We start from the raw sequence: 16146 nt of genomic DNA on the forward strand, positions 1-16146 counted from the left end.
CTCGAGCTCAGCTGATCTACATGACAGCTGCTCCATCTCTGTAGTTCACCTTTAATGAGAAGCTGTTTGTTTTCTTCATTCAGCAGTTGTTTTAATTAGATTCACATCATGTTACAGGAAGACAAATCAATCAGTCTGATTAGACACAGATGTTCAGGAGCTCCTCACATCTGTACACAGGTCATCAGAGGTCATGTATCCCGGCTGTGTCTCCAGACAGTGCAGCAGTGTAGTGTCAGTGTTACTGCAGGTACACCTGAGGGGATCGTCAGGCCCAGGTAGGTTCAGGTTCAGAGGTCCTGCTCTGTCCAGCTGTGGGCTGTCACATCTGTCAGACAGGCTCTCTGTTCATTACATCACCGCACAGCTGGTGACTGCCCCAGAGTCCAGTCCTCAGGGGGGTCGGACATTTAAAACTGATCAACGTGACAATAACAGAAAACGTGAGCGTGTGTAGACTGGTCTGGTCTCTGAAGTCCAGAGTCCGTCTCAGGCTCTGGTTTCAGCTGGACCTGTCCTGGTCTTTGTCACGGGCCCTCTGACCTCCCGGACTCAGTTTTCCCTCGGTGATCTCCCACGTGGACGTGGCCCCTCGGTCCTGAAAACACCAGGGACTCATCAGTCTCACAGGAAACTGCACAGTTAGCGTTAGCATGTAGCTGCTGTCTCTGTTCCATGTTGATGTGGTACCTTGATGAGAACACCCAGCGGGGCCAGGTCACTCCTGAGGGCGTCGCAGGCTCTGAGGAGGAGGTCTCGGCCTCTGGCCGGTCCTGATTCCTTCGGGTGCCCGAGAGCAAACGCTCGCACTTCACCTCTGAAGCGAGTCAGCTGCTCCACCACAGCCTGCAGATTCCCGCCGCCGCTCAGCACGTCAGCCCGCTGCAGGTGACATCACAGAGGAGACGTGTGTCTAAGTCAGTGAGCGACAGGTGGAGACACGGAGACAGGTGGAGACACAGGGCGACAAGTAGAAACAGATAGAGACAGGTGCAGACAGGTAGAAAAAGGTGGAGACAGGAGGAGACAGGTGCAGACAGGAGGAGACGCGAGGAGACACAGGGAGACAGGTAGAAACAGGAGGAGACAGGTGGAAACAGGTGGAGATGCGAGGAGACAGGTGGAGACGGGGGGAGACAGGTGCAGACACAGGGAGACAGGTAGAAACAGGTGGAGACACGGGGAGAAAGGTGGAAACAGGAGGAGACACAGGGAGACAGGTGGAGACGCGGGGAGACTGGTGCAGACAGGTGGAGTCAGGTGCAGACAGGAGGAGACAGGTGCAGACAGGAGGAGACAGGTGAAGACGCGGGGAGACAGGTGAAGACGCGGGGAGACAGGTGCAGACAGGTGGAGACAGGTGCAGACAGGAGGAGACAGGTGCAGACAGGAGGAGACAGGTGAAGACGCGGGGAGACAGGTGCAGACAGGTGGAGACAGGTGCAGACAGGAGGAGACAGGTGAAGACGCGGGGAGACAGGTGCAGACAGGAGGAGACGCGGGGAGACAGGTGCAGACAGGTGAAATCAAACAGTGAGAGTGATCTGCTCTCACCTGACTCTGCAGCACATCCACCCCAAACACCTCCAGCATGTCTGTCAGGTATGTGACCATGGCTCCAAACACTGCAGGGCTGCGAGCTGCTCCGCCACACTGAGCACGCGCACGCGCACGCGCACGCGCACACGCACACACACACACACACACACACACACACACCATCTGACATCTGTAATCACTGTGTTCTGCTGTAAAGTGTAAAACTTTATTTAAACTGTTGGTTATAACAAGCCCACAGTGTTGGGATGATGTCAGCTGACCTCTGACCTTCACTGAGTCAGATGTGCAGTGTCAGACAGTGAGTTACCGTGGAAACGGGCTGCAGTTGGCAGTTTCCGTGGTAGACCAGATTCATCAGCGCACCGACGGCTCTCGGGGTATCGAAGTCATCTGCCAGAGCTCTCAGTACGCTGGACTTGGTCTCAGCCAACCTGAGGGAAGACACGCCCCCTCTGTCAGCTGACACACTGTTACATCACTTCCTATTGGATCTCACCTGGAGATCCTGCATGCGGTGGGGATGACTACCTGTCCCAGAGAGCAGCTTCCTGCACAGGTGAGCACTGCAGCTCTCCCCTCACGTAGGCCTGAGCGGCATGGATGAAGGTGGAGATGGTTCCCAGAGAGGAGCAAGCCTCCGCCATGCTGCTGTCGCTGTAGTCTATGGCTGTGGAGACGCAGCCACAGGAAGTCATGAGTACACTGAACATGAACCACACCCACAATGCACCAGGCTCCACCACTGAGGCAGACGTGGAGGCTGCAGCCTGGTCACATCCATGGTGACACTTAGATAATGAGTTCAGTTCTTACAGGTATGTTGATGTTTCTGTCTTTACTTTATAACGGATGACACTGTCTCTTTAATCAGTGATTCACCTGGTTCATCCTCTCACCTGATCTGTACTTCGTCAGGAGACAGAACATCCTGAACTCGTTGGCAGAGTGGGTCTGAAGGAACTCCTGACGGGGCGCAGAAGAAGACTCAGTGAGTGACTCAGCTCACCCTGAGGCAGGTGTTTGTTCTCAGGGGAAATCACTGTACCTTGATGGTGATGTAGTTCTTCAGAGACTTCGACATCTTCTCTGTGCTGCCCTTCAGGTGTAAGTGTCCTGAGGACAACAACCAATCAGGTAAAGAGGAGCAGTCATGTGACAGAAACTGGAGCCAAGATTTCATCAAAACCACTTCAACAAGCAGACCCCCCGCCAAAGACCCACAGACCCAGACAGGTGTGACAGAGGGTTTACCTGAGTGCAGGAAGTAGTTAGCCCACTGCCCACACTGGTGATAGGCCTCGCTCTGAGCCACCTCGTTCTCATGGTGAGGGAAGGCCAGGTCGATGCCTCCAGAGTGGATGTCCAGCTGACTCCCAAACACACAGCTGCACACACACACACACACACACACACACACAAATCAACATTACAAATACATCACAAGCTGTAGAGTACATCCTGTGTGACCTCTGACCTTTACACTGACATTAACTGAGGCACTGTTCACTATAATGACTGAGTCTCTCCCTGTGACAACAGTCTGGTCTCATCAGTTATCTCCCACAGTTATCAGTTATCAGTTTATTAGGTACCCCCTGCTTGATGGGGGGGGGGCACAGCTGCTCTGTCAGACTGCATTAGCTTTAGCCAGGTGTTCCTAATAAACTGACACAAGGTCTACGTCTGCACTGAGTCCCGGGCTTCAGTCCCACTGCCACTAATCAATCAAACCTAATTAAATAATGAACACCTCGTCGCTTCATCCAGGGTCCAGTTCTCCTTTAAGCACTGAGGACCTGGACCCTGACGAAGACCCAGGGCCAGTCTAACATACTGAATCCAGACCTCGCGATGGTGGAGCACTCGATGTGCCAGCCTGGTCTTCCTCGGCCCCACGGAGACTCCCAGTACGGCTCCCCAGGTCTGGACCTCTTCCACAGAGCAAAGTCCCTGGAGTCCCGTTTGCTGGAGCCGCCTGGAGGAGCATGGGGGTTGTAGTCCATCAGTAAGACTAACGTGTACCCTGCCCGCCACAGGACGAGCAGGGGGTCTCACAAAACCACATTAATGATAAAGACCAGACTCTGATACTGACCAGGTTCTCCCTGAGAGACCACAGCCCCCACAAACCTGCCATAACGATCCCCGATGGACTGAATGTCAAAGTACACGTCACCTGCAACCAAAGCGGCGACAGGTGAGTCAGCTGCTGTGCATCTGCACACGTCACATCAGCGGCGCCAGCACTCACCATCGTCAGTGGCGTAGGCGTGTCCGTTCCTGATGATCCCGCTGATGAAGGCGATGATGTGATGCACGTTCTCGGTGACTCGTAGATACACAGCAGGAGGAGTCACCTGAAAACCACCACAACACCCAGACCTGTTTATACACACACACCTGGCAGGGGTCAGAGGTCAACCTGAGGACAGAGCTGCTCATCTCACACACACACACACACACACACACACACACACACACACACAGGTCACACTCAAGACCTGTCAATCAATCACCTGTTTGTCCTGCTGCTGCCCCGCAGGGTTTAACAGAGACCAGGCTTGGAAACATCCTGCACCAGACTGAGGGGGTCTGGACTCAGACTGAGAGGGTCTGGACTCTGGACCCAGACTGAGGGGGTCTGGACTCTGGACTCAGACTGAGGGGGTCTGGACCCAGACTGAGGGAGTCTGGACTCAGACTGAGGGGGTCTGAGGGGGTCTGGACTCAGACTGAGGGGGTCTGGACTCTGGACCCAGACTGAGGGGGTTTGGACTCTGGACTCAGACTGAGGGGGTCTGGACCCAGACTGAGGGGGTCTGGACTCTGGACTCAGACTGAGGGGGTCTGGACTCAGACTGAGGGGGTCTGGACTCTGGACCCAGACTGAGGGGGTTTGGACTCTGGACTCAGACTGAGGGGGTCTGGACCCAGACTGAGGGGGTCTGGACTCAGGACTCAGACTGAGGGGGTCTGGACTCAGACTGAGGGGGTCTGAGGGGGTCTGGACTCAGACTGAGAGGGTCTGGACTCAGGACCCAGACTGAGAGGGTCTGGACTCAGACTGAGGGGTCTGGACTCAGACTGAGGGGGTCTGGACTCAGACTGAGGGGGTCTGGACTCTGGACCCAGACTGAGAGGGTCTGGACTCAGACTGAGAGGGTCTGGACTCCGGACCCAGACTGAGGGGGTCTGGACTCTGGACTCAGACTGAGGGGGTCTGGACTCAGACTGAGGGGGTCTGGACTCTGGACTCAGACTGAGGGGGTCTGGACTCTGGACTCAGACTGAGGGGGTCTGGACTCAGACTGAGGGGGTCTGGACCCAGACTGAGGGGGTCTGGACTCAGACTGAGGGGGTCTGAGGGGGTCTGGACTCAGACTGAGAGGGTCTGGACTCAGACTGAGGGGGTCTGGACTCTGGACTCAGACTGAGGGACTCTGGACTCAGACTGAGGGGGTCTGGACTCAGGACCCAGACTGAGGGGGTCTGGACTCAGACTGAGGGGGTCTGAGGGGGTCTAGACTCAGGCCCTACTTGAATAGAGTGGGGTCCAGGACAGACACCTGATCCAGGACCTGCAGACCCACCTTTAAGGACAGCATGTCCCTCTTGAACTCGTCCTCGTACAGTCTGGCTATCATGGCCGGAGACACGTCCTCCTGCAGAGACAGACACCGTACTTAAACAAAACCAGAACCTGCAGCAGTCTGAGGACACCTGAGACCTGATCCCGAGACCCGGCCTCACCTCCCGGCCTCTCCTGATGATCTTGTCGTCGATGTCGGTGATCACCATGGCGTGGACCACGGTGACCCCGAACATCCGGGACAGGACCCTCTGCAGGACGTCGAACCTGACGTAGGAGCTGCGACAGGACACAGGGGGCGTTACTCGGACAGCTTCACGGCCTCCGTCTCGTACCTGACACAGGTGTGTTTATGTCCTTACCATGCGTGACCCAGGTGGGCGTGGTCGTAGACGGTGGGTCCGCAGCTGTACCTGAGGAACAGCACATGGACAACACTGTGAGCTGTGACACCTGTGTGACGGTGACGGTACACCGTGCGTGTGCGTACCAGGTGGCCACGCCCTCTCTGGCCAGGATGAGCGGCTCCTTCCGTTTGGTCAGGCTGTTGAAGGCCTTCACCCCCGTGTCAAAGCCGCGGGGTCTGATCCACGTCCTCCCCGAGGCTCCGCAGCACGACCTGCGAGGGCCGGCTCCCTCAGCGTGGACTGTCCGGGCTCTGTTGAGCACCTTAGCCCCGCAGACCACCGTCCTCCCCGGGCTTCTCCACATCCTGTGTGCCGCTGCTGGACCAGCTGCCCCCCCCCGGTGTTAGCTGACCCCCCCGTGTTAGCTCACCGCCCCGGTGTTAGCTGACCCCCCCGTGTTAGCTCACCGCCCCGGTGTTAGCTGACCCCCCCGGTGTTAGCTGACCGGCCCCGGTGTTAGCTCACCGCCCCGGTGTTAGCTGACCCCCCCGGTGTTAGCTCACCGCCCCGGTGTTAGCTGACCGGCCCCGGTGTTAGCTCACCGCCCCGGTGTTAGCTGACCGGCCCCGGTGTTAGCTCACCGCCCCGGTGTTAGCTGACCCCCCCGGTGTTAGCTCACCGCCGTGTGTTTAGTAAACTCCGCGCTGTTTCCGCCGGCTCTCGTCACTCTCCCGTCACCTGCGCACTTCTCGCGAGAGTCTGAAGTGCGGAAGTGTTGCTCGTGTCATGTGACCCGCTCTCGCTGGCACTCCGCTGGAGCAGTATGTCGAAGTAAATAAGCGACAGCTGAGTTGGGCTGGAGACGGAGCTGACGGTCGACCGGCGGGACGCGGACAGGATGCAGAACGTCATCAACACGGTGAAGGGCACGGCGCTCGGAGTGGCCGAGTTCCTCACCCCGGTGCTCAAGGTAAACCCCCGGCTGCGGCTAGCTAGTTGGTAGGCGGCGGCTGGTGAGAGACGCCGTAAACACAGGAGCAGAGCCGGAGCCTCACGGTAACCGGGCTCTCGGTGGTCGTTTCTGCCAGAGCTGTCTCCAGCGGCCAGGAGACGACAGCTAATCACCGGTTATCGATCCGCCCTGAGGACGTTGTGCACAGCTCCGCTAATGCTAATGCCCCCCCCTCTGATCCACTTCTGTTTTTCTTATTGATCACAGGAGTCGAAATTCAAAGAGACTGGAGTCATTACACCTGAAGAGGTGAGGCCCGTCTACATGTTGTGTTAATGTGAACCAGTCAGCCTGTCTGTGCAGCTCACGTCCAAACCTCTGTCTCAGTTTGTTGCAGCTGGAGATCACTTGGTTCACCACTGCCCCACATGGAAATGGTGAGTGTCCCCTGGAGCTGACCCTCACACACACACACACACACACACGACCTCACCATGGTCACATCACATGACATGTGGGGCCGGGTGCCTTCAAAAATCTCAGGAGTGATACTGACACCTTCACTTCAATACTGAATCCAAACAATACTTTTTCTGACTCAATCCATTTTAACAGAAAGAAAATCACAACACACAAATGTCCGCTTTGCTTCCTCTTCACACTCTCAGATGTGTTTGTGTGAGTAAACAACCAATCACCAGCATTATTAGATCTTGGTCTGCGTGCTGATTGGCTCACTGACACTGATCTACCCTTACATATCAAATGATGAGACATCTTTTGATAATCAATAGTATTGAACCAAGCCGGTCAGTCTATAACAGTATCAAAGATCGATACCAGCTGTGCTGACATGTTTGTCACGTGATCATGAGAGTAGTGACTGATGGTTGTTACAGTGGTCACATGACGAAGGAGCTCACACACTGGCTGTGTGTGTGTGTGTGTGTGTGTGTGTGTGTGTGTGTGTGTGTGTGTGTGTGTGTGTGTGTGTGTGTGTGTGTGTGTGAGACTGAGCCTGTGCCTCTCTCTGGTGTTGTGTTGTCTGTTGATTTGAACTTTGCTCCTCTGTCAGCTCAGTGGATGAAACACGTTACACTCAGCTGCTGCTCCTCTATCAAACAGCTCAGAACCGTCCGTCTAAATATGATCTGGACCACAGTGTGACCCCCCCCCTCCACCGGCCCAGATATAAGGGAACGAAAATCACAGCTTCATCAGTTTTATGTTTTCATGACTCTGCGTCACGACGGTGGAGGAAGTGTGTTTTCAGTGATCTCCCTCGGTATCATGAGCGTGACGTCTCAGGAACACCTCCAGGGAACTTCTTCAAATTTCCTACAAACATTCAAGGAAGAACTGAGTGGAATTATGGTGGTCAAAGGTCAAAGGTCACAGTGAGCTCATCAAACACTCAAGAATTCACACACTAATTATGACACAATTAAACACAAATGTCTAACAGGATAAAATGATGAAGAGACGACATTTTAAATCTAAAAGGTCAAATGTCGTCTCCACTGTGACATCATCACGTTCTGGTTATTGAGCACTGTCACTCAGGAAGTAGATTGTGACAGTTTCCTGCAGTTTGACTGGTTGGTGGAGGAAACAACCAGAGGAGGTGATTTCCCACGAAAACAGTGACTCACATCACAGAATTATCACAACATGATTTATTTTAAAATGTTAAACTTAAACAGTGTTTTACAAAACCTGATATTAAAGTGACAAAAACCAGTGCTTTTATAACAGCATAAAGAGAATAAAACACACGGCCTGATAAAAACAACATGTCTTGTGTTTCTGTTTCCTTCTGGCTTCAGGGCCACAGGAGAAGAGCTGAAGGTGAAGCCCTACCTGCCCCAGGATAAACAGTTTCTCCTGACGCGTAATGGTGAGATTTGTTATTCCTTTATTATTTATGATCATAAACAGCTCCTCCAGGTCTCCACAAATTAAAAGGTTGACCAGTGACTTTAATTTACATGTCTTTTGATTTTAAAAAAAGCAACTTTACATTTGTCTGTTTCCAAAAGAACTGTACATAAATTTTGAGATAAAATCTATGACGTATTATAGAATGTAAAAACATTAAACATTAAACATTAAAACATTATGCAACTTGTCTTTAAAGCTCCACACAGTCTAAAGGTTTTAAAGCTCCACCCAGTCTAAAGGCAGATGTCCATGTGTTTGTGATTATAAAGCAGGTCTAGGTTCTATATTAATACTGTGAAAGTATCAAAGCCTCAGTCCACAGAGAAATGCACACAGCCTGTATTCAGACACTGAGCCTTAAAACCAGCTGTCAGGACTTCTGGAACTTTGTGATGTCACAACAAAGTAGAGGAGAGGCTCAGATCCTCTCTTCTGATTGGCTGACTGACCTGCTGTTACCAGAGCTCCAGAGAGAAGCCTGAGAGAGGAGATGTAAAACTACACTGAGATGGTTTCTGGTTCTTTAAACCACAGATATATCTTCTGATGGAGATCAACATTCAGATAAAACACAGAGGAAGTTAAAACATGCAGCTTTGGGGCGGCCCGGTAGTCGAGTGGTTAGGGTGCATACCATTTGGGCGCAAAGACGCTCTTAGCAGGCGGGCACCGGTTCGACTCCCGATCGGTCCGACTCTTTCCTGCATGTCATTCCCCTCTCTACCCCCTTTCCTGTCAGTCTCCACTGAACTATAATAAAGGCATAAAAGCCCAAAAAAAAAAATAACTTTAAAACATGCAGCTTTGAGAATTCGATGTATTAATGATCTCATTTGAACTTTGTGTCTGTTCGTCCAGTGAACGTCCTGTTTCTGTTGTCTGCAGCCTCATCAGACTCATTTCTTCTTTCAGAAATCGTGTAAACTTATTCTGGCAGCTAATGAAAACTGATTTTTGTGGGAAAACCTGTATTGTCTTTTTGATATAAAACCCTCATTCCTGACTAACCTGGATCACCAGTGAAGTCTGTGCCTGTCCTCCTCCTCTGTATGTGTTTGACTCCTCCCCTCGGTGTTGGACTCTGCAGTTCCCTGTTACAAACGCTGTAAACAGATGGAGTACTCAGACGAGCTGGAGGCCATCATAGAGGAGGACGATGGAGATGGGGGCTGGGTGGACACTTACCACAACTCAGGTCAGACACCTTCTCTCAGCGTCCACACACTGCAGTCGTCCCGAGATCGGCTGTGGGTCAGAAACCTGAGTGGGTGGGATAGAAGCTAATTTATGTTTCTGTAAGCTGCAGACTGTCTTCTCTTGAAAATGTAAATTCACAGCTGTGGTGATTTTGTCAGCTGAAGAAGAGGTCAGAGGTCAGAGATCCTGTTCTACTGATAGACTGTCCTGTGATTTATTCTTCCCTCTACCTGCAGAGACCTGCAGAGACCTGCAGAGGGCAACATGTCTTCTAATACACTACATCACTGAATATTACAGATACAAACAAGTGGACGTGACTGATTCTGAAACACCTTGTTTATCAGTTCCAGACTGAAATGACATAAAATCATTAAGAAAACACACACACAGTTTGACTGGTAATACGCATGAAGAAACAAATACAGTTAGACATTAGTGTGTGTGAAGGTGCAGTGAAGTGATGTGAACGTGTCTCTGCAGGTGTGTTAGGAGTCACAGACGCTGTGCAAGAAATTTCACTGGACAATAATAAGGTACGTTTCCTTTATTTGTAGGTAATGTCACAAATGTGCAGTGTTCAGTTTAATTCGAGCTGCTCAGGTTCAGAGGAGCAGGGTGTCAGTCCACCGTCACTGACAGGAAGTCAAGCTTTTGGTCGTATCCCATGGTCTTCTTCAGCAGGGTTCATTTCCCTGCTCAGGGTCATGTTTAAAATCTTACTGTGACTGTTTAGTTTCACACACATGAAGAAACTTTTCATCTGAATTCCTGCAGGACAAGAATATGAACGCCACATCTGCAGCATGTTGTGATGATGATGATGATGATGAAGAGGATGATGAAGATGGAGAAGCAGCGGATATGGAAGGTATAGATGTAGTAGCAGTGAAGCAGTCGTTGTTGAGCCTCTTCTCAGCCTGGACTCTAACTGATGCTGTCCCTGTCCTTTCAGAGTACGAGGAGAGCGGCCTGCTGGAAACAGACGAGGTGGAAACTCTCAGCTTCACAGCTTCAAAGCCTCACAGTCTAACACCCTCACAACCACACAGCCTCACACCATCACAATCTCACAATCTCACAATCTCACACCCTCACAGCCTCACAGCCTCACAGCCTCACTCGTCATGTGTCAGCTGATCTGGTGTCAGTAATCATCACTCCAGCTGCTGCCTGACACCTGTGTCCTGTCTCTAGGCGACTCTGGACACCAGTAAAATGGTAGAGACTAAAGCCAAAGCAGAGCCCGGGAGTGAAGACGCCATCCTTCAGACGAGAACGTACGACCTGTACATCACATACGACAAATACTACCAGACCCCGAGACTCTGGCTCTTCGGATATGACGAGGTGTGTACCTGGGCACAGTGGGACGTGGAAGATGCTCAGTAGAAGCATGGAGGTCTGGTTTGTGAGGGGTGGAGAGGGGGCAGGTAACAGTCACCTTGAGGACAGATACAGAGTCATATGATATTCTTTAGCTTAAAGCTGCACTATGTGATTTTTGAAGTCACATGGACCCAGCACTAAAGCCGATATGGTGTCTCCAGGACAGGCAGCCCCTGACTGTGGAACAGATGTACGAGGACATCAGCCAGGACCACGTGAAGAAGACGGTCACCATTGAGAACCACCCCCACCTTCCTCCACCTGCCATGTGCTCTGTCCACCCCTGCAGGTGAGACAGACCATCAGGTTACTGTGGGTTTTACATAGACCATCTTTACATGATGTCACACAGGTATTGTGATGTCATTACTGATGTCACATGACAAACCAAACACATAACACAGTGTTGCTCAGGTTCATCTACTGTGTGAGGAAAAAACGACACTGCTGCTGAACTGACACACTGGTCCAGTGGTTTATCTGTTGTCTGATCCCTCGCCATGAATGACCATGTGTCCTCCGCACTTTAATTCAGTGTTGAGGTCGACTGGCTCCACCCGAGGCCACAAACCAAACGCTTCTGCTAGAGAGTCATAACACAACCTGTGACATTTAAACAGTAAAACAAAAACATCACTAACACATCTGGACCAGGACCAGGAGCAGGAGCAGGACTGGGTTTACCTGCTGCATCGCCACTGTAAACAAAGAATAGCAAAATTATTATTATCATTATTATTATTATCACCTGTGCTGGTAAACACACGCTAACGCTGCAGCCACACTGTTGATGACACAGTGAGCTGCAGCCCCAAAATAAGTTTAAAAAACACACAATCACTGATCAAAGTGTCTCACACGGAGGCTCCGATTCTGACAGGAGCAACAACCAGAGATGAGATCAGATGAGATGGATCCGTTTTGTGTGTGTGTGTGTGTGTGTGTGTGTGTGAGAGTGAGTGAGTGTGTGAGAGAGAGAGAGAGAGAGAGAGAGAGAGAGAGTGAGTGTGATGATGACATTGTGTGTGTCCTCTCTGAACAGACAGACAAACTGGTCTTTGATGTAAAAGGAGTCGGTCACCTTCTCTAACAGCTCGTCTGTATCATTATCTTTACTTCAGTCTTCACCTGCTGATGTGTGTTGATACATGTTTTGTGTTGTGTAGTACAGGAGTGTGTGACTGTGTGAGAGGAACCTTTGTCTGATCTCACCTTTACTTTCAGACATGCTGAAGTGATGAAGAAGATCATAGAGACGGTGGCAGAAGGGGGAGGAGAGCTGGGCGTCCACATGTATCCTTTCACAGTATCAACCTCAGCTTCTTTCACATGTGCAGCAGTTACTCAGTGATATTTTCTCTCTCCATCACTTTGAACACTGGAAGGTTTTCTAACAACAGCCTGTCACATGTGCAGGTATTCAGTTGGTGACTGTTGGACCTTTCCTCGAGTGTCACCATCATACATTGGAAACATCCCAGTGAAACAAAGTTCACATTCCCAGACTATGAACAGGGATCTGACCACAGAACTGTGTAGGTCAGAGATGTAACCACACTGTTTTTATAGTGACTCCATTGCACTGCAGACAGTATTGCAACTGCTGACCTTCCTGACCCTCCTAACCTTACTGACCCTTCTGATCCACCTGACCCTCCTGACCTTCCTGACCCTTCTGACCCTCCTGACCTTCCTGACCTTCCTGACCCTCCTGACCCTCCTGACCTTCCTGACCTTCCTGACCCTCCTGACCCTTCTGACCCTCCTGACCCTTCTGACCCTCCTGACCCTCCTGACCTTCCTGACCCTTCTGACCCTCCTGACCTTCCTGACCTTCCTGACCCTCCTGACCCTCCTGACCTTCCTGACCCTTCTGACCCTTCTGACCCTCCTGACCTTCCTGACCTTCCTGACCCTCCTAAACTTCCTGACCTTCTGGACCTTCCTGACCCTCCTGACCCTCCTGACCCTCCGGACCTTCCTGACCCTTCTGACCCTCCTGACCTTCCTGACCTTCCTGACCCTCCTGACCCTCCTGACCTTCCTGACCCTTCTGACCCTCCTGACCCTCCTGACCTTCCTGACCCTTCTGACCCTCCTGACCTTCCTGACCTTCCTGACCCTCCTGACCCTCCTGACCTTCCTGACCCTTCTGACCCTTCTGACCCTCCTGACCTTCCTGACCTTCCTGACCCTCCTAAACTTCCTGACCTTCTGGACCTTCCTGACCCTCCTGACCCTCCTGACCTTCCTGACCTTCCTGACCCTCCTAAACTTCCTGACCTTCTGGACCTTCCTGACCCTCCTGACCCACCTGACCTTCCTGACCTTCCTGACCCTCCTGACCCTCCTGACCTTCCTGACCCTTCTGACCCTTCTGACCCACCTGACCTTCCAGACCTTTTCAAAGCGACAACCCTGCGGCTCTCTGATAGGTGGACGACTTGGTTGACTTTATGTATGTTTTAGCTGGATGACATTCCTGACCCGCCCAACCCTCCTGACCCACCTGAACTACCCGACCCACCTGACCTTCCAGACCCTCCCGCCCCTCCCGACCCACCTGCCTTTCCCAACCCTCCTGACCCACCTGACCCTCCTGCCTCTCCCAACCCTCCTGACCCTCCTGACCCTCCTGATCCACCTGACCCTCCTGACCCACCTGCCTCTCCCAACCCTCCTGACCCTCCTGACCCACCTGCCTCTCCCAACCCTCCTGACCCTGTCTGAGGAAAGTATCTCTGCAGCTGGTTCAGATTCTCACCTTACCCCTGCAGCTGACTGGGATTCTACTCGTCATTCTCCTGGTCGTTCACATGTATCGTCTTCCTCAGACCTTTTTCATTCTGTCTGCCAACGTCAGTGTTGTACCTGTGTTTTTCTTAACTGTGACCTCAGGTATCTTCTGATTTTCCTCAAGTTTGTCCAGGCTGTCATTCCCACAATAGAATACGACTACACAAGACACTTCACCATGTAGCTTCATCAGTGTGCTGCTTCTGCTAACACAACATCCGTACATGGGGGAAGTCAGAGATGATATCTGGTCTGCTCTGGTTCCAGCCGGTTTGTGGAGTGATTGATTGCTTTGCGTGGGTGCAGGACATGGGGAATGTTCAGGGTATGTGACAAAACGGTCTGTTAAAGAAACAGTCTGATGCTTTGGGAAACAGGCTTGTTTCCATGAAACCCAGAGTCAGAGAAGGAGATTGATGTTTGCTCAGGTTGTGTCCTGTACAGAGGTGGACGTGTTGAACTATCTTTTGATTTAAATGTAAAAACAGCAGTTGGATAACAACAGTTTGAGAGACTCAGCTCTGTACCAGACACACACAGAGGAAACTGGTCCTGACTCTGACTCTGGGCTACAGACAAGCCTACGTCCCAAAAGCTGGACTGTACCTCTGTGTTTCTCTACAGGTTTAATGTCGTGACCACAATGTGGTGAACTTCACAAAGTTCTGGTTAAGAAGATTATAAAACTCCCCACATTCCACTCTGCTTCTCTGCTTCAGATTTCACAAAATGAATTAACCCTGGTTCTGTGAGTTAATAGGAATTAGATGGAAAGCAGCCTGAACAGTTAGCTTCAGCTCCTGCGCTGCCGTCACCATGACAAACACAGACGTCAAAGCTGCATTCAGAGTTGTTATGTCAGCACTGATCCTGATGAATGTAAGCCCAGTGCTCAGTCTGTGTCTGCTCTGGTTCTGTCTCCTGAGGGAAAGATGTGGCTCTGTAGCTCCACAGTGTTCACCAGGTGCTCTCTGACTGACGAGCAGCCTGCATGACTCTCTGAGACTGAACCAGAACAGTGACACTGGGTCAGCAGTGTGGTCCCACACAGTCTTCAGTCATCTGTTACAACAGCTCCTTGTTCGCCTGCGGTAACATTCAGAAAACATTGGAACAGCTGTGGGTAGTAAGCGAATGTACCTGGTTCCGTCTGAGGTGTGGTACCTGGCAGCAGCGCTGATGAAGCTCTATGTTCCCGGGCTTATTGCCATGGTGATTATTGCCTCCATGCTAACGCGCTTTGCAGGACTCATGGCTGAACCTTGTTGTAAATCAGCTCTTTCTGCCAGTTTGTCTTAAAACTTGGTTCTGAATGTGTTGATGGCCCCGCCCCTTTCACTCACCCATGGCTCTCGTGGTTGGCTGCGATGCTTTTTGTGTTTTAATTCAACTTTGGAGAGTTTTCTGAGCTGGTGTCAGAACCTTTCTTAGTCCTGTTTTTACAGGTGTGACGTATCACTACCTGTTGTCTCTGAGAGCTGTTTAAGATGTGAGCTCAGCTGAGCAGCACTTTGACTAAACACAGAGAGAAACCGTCTGGGTGGATTATAAACTCCATTTGTCTCATTATGACCTGTTCCTGACAGGACTGACTCTACTGCATAAAGCATGAGCTGCACTGATTCTTTACTTTCCTTGTTGTCTGTTGGTGGGATGAAGTGTTCACTCTGTACTGCCTGTTGCTCCAGTGTCCTGATGTAACCTGCTCAGTGGTAACACCTGAACATTTTAAAGTCATGCACATTTATCAATAAAGAGTTTCCCAAATATTGTAAACCGAATGAAGCCTGTGTATTTGTTTACTGGGGTTGGTTTGGTGGGAGAGGCAACGGCAATGATCTAAATTCCTTCACTTTCCTCAGGTGATCAATAAAGGCTGAGTATCTGGTAACACTGAGTATTTTGACAGGATTGATTTCAGTGGGAAAGGTCATTATCATTGTATTTCACTAGGAAACAAATATAAAAATTACAATGATGTGATTTTTTTCCTCTGGGGAAGCATGTAGGTGACAACCTTGTTTGGTACAAAACACTTCATATATAATCATTGGCAGTTCCAGAGTCCATTTGGGCCCTAGGCAAATAATTACCAGGGGCCTCCTCCAATCAGCATTCAGCACCATTGATAAATAATCTGACACAGACAAGAACTGAGACTTTTTTTTTAATGACAAATAAAAATCTAAATGAATAAATAAATGTCAGCTCGTCACATTGTCACTAACCCACATTATGAGAGATGACCTTCAGGGAGGGTCCCTGCTGTGACATCATCAAATCATCCATTGGTTGTTTAAAGGGGAGGAGCCACATTTTGAGACGATGCTGTGGAGTAAAGTTTTATCAGCCCTGGGGGGGCCCTGACAGCCCGG

General features: G+C 51.0%; 4 protein-coding genes across 5 annotated transcripts in view; 1 reads left to right on the plus strand and 3 right to left on the minus strand.

Moving 5' to 3' along the window:
• Positions 1–16146, minus strand: part of LOC139609388 (CD59B glycoprotein-like) — a 225759-nt gene that overhangs the window by 189008 nt on the left and 20605 nt on the right. The window lies entirely within an intron of this gene.
• cars2 (cysteinyl-tRNA synthetase 2, mitochondrial) lies at positions 66–6252 on the minus strand. Of its 2 annotated transcripts, XM_071463923.1 has the most exons (15): positions 5640–6252; positions 5512–5562; positions 5311–5428; positions 5151–5222; positions 3812–3917; positions 3656–3736; positions 3406–3535; positions 2812–2945; positions 2606–2673; positions 2457–2523; positions 2089–2227; positions 1868–1991; positions 1555–1653; positions 691–882; positions 66–598 (listed from the first exon to the last, which is right to left on the minus strand). In XM_071463923.1, the coding sequence occupies exons 1-15, from the start codon at positions 5858–5860 to the stop codon at positions 503–505; spliced, it is 1698 nt and encodes a 565-aa protein (XP_071320024.1). In that variant the 5' UTR covers positions 5861–6252; the 3' UTR covers positions 66–502. The 2 variants fall into 2 exon arrangements, with proteins under 2 accessions (XP_071320024.1, XP_071320025.1); XM_071463924.1 differs by lacking the exon at positions 5151–5222 and having other exon boundaries at positions 5640–5946.
• atg3 (autophagy related 3) lies at positions 6255–15547 on the plus strand. Its single transcript, XM_071463925.1, has 12 exons — positions 6255–6466; positions 6716–6757; positions 6836–6885; positions 8275–8345; positions 9477–9584; positions 10070–10122; positions 10364–10457; positions 10542–10576; positions 10784–10936; positions 11137–11264; positions 12200–12268; positions 13874–15547. The coding sequence occupies exons 1-12, from the start codon at positions 6395–6397 to the stop codon at positions 13953–13955; spliced, it is 957 nt and encodes a 318-aa protein (XP_071320026.1). The 5' UTR covers positions 6255–6394; the 3' UTR covers positions 13956–15547.
• LOC139609957 (collagen alpha-2(IX) chain-like) lies at positions 12524–13775 on the minus strand. The gene is given in 5 exon segments (XM_071465029.1): positions 12524–12637; positions 12746–13172; positions 13290–13375; positions 13508–13697; positions 13740–13775. Coding segments are annotated over 5 exon segments (774 nt in total). The 3' UTR covers positions 12524–12602.

This window comes from Trachinotus anak, unplaced genomic scaffold (genome assembly GCF_046630095.1).
Source record: "Trachinotus anak isolate AG129_WGS33_773 ecotype Australia unplaced genomic scaffold, CSIRO_AGI_Tana_v1 ptg000026l, whole genome shotgun sequence".
NCBI lineage: Eukaryota > Metazoa > Chordata > Actinopteri > Carangiformes > Carangidae > Trachinotus > Trachinotus anak.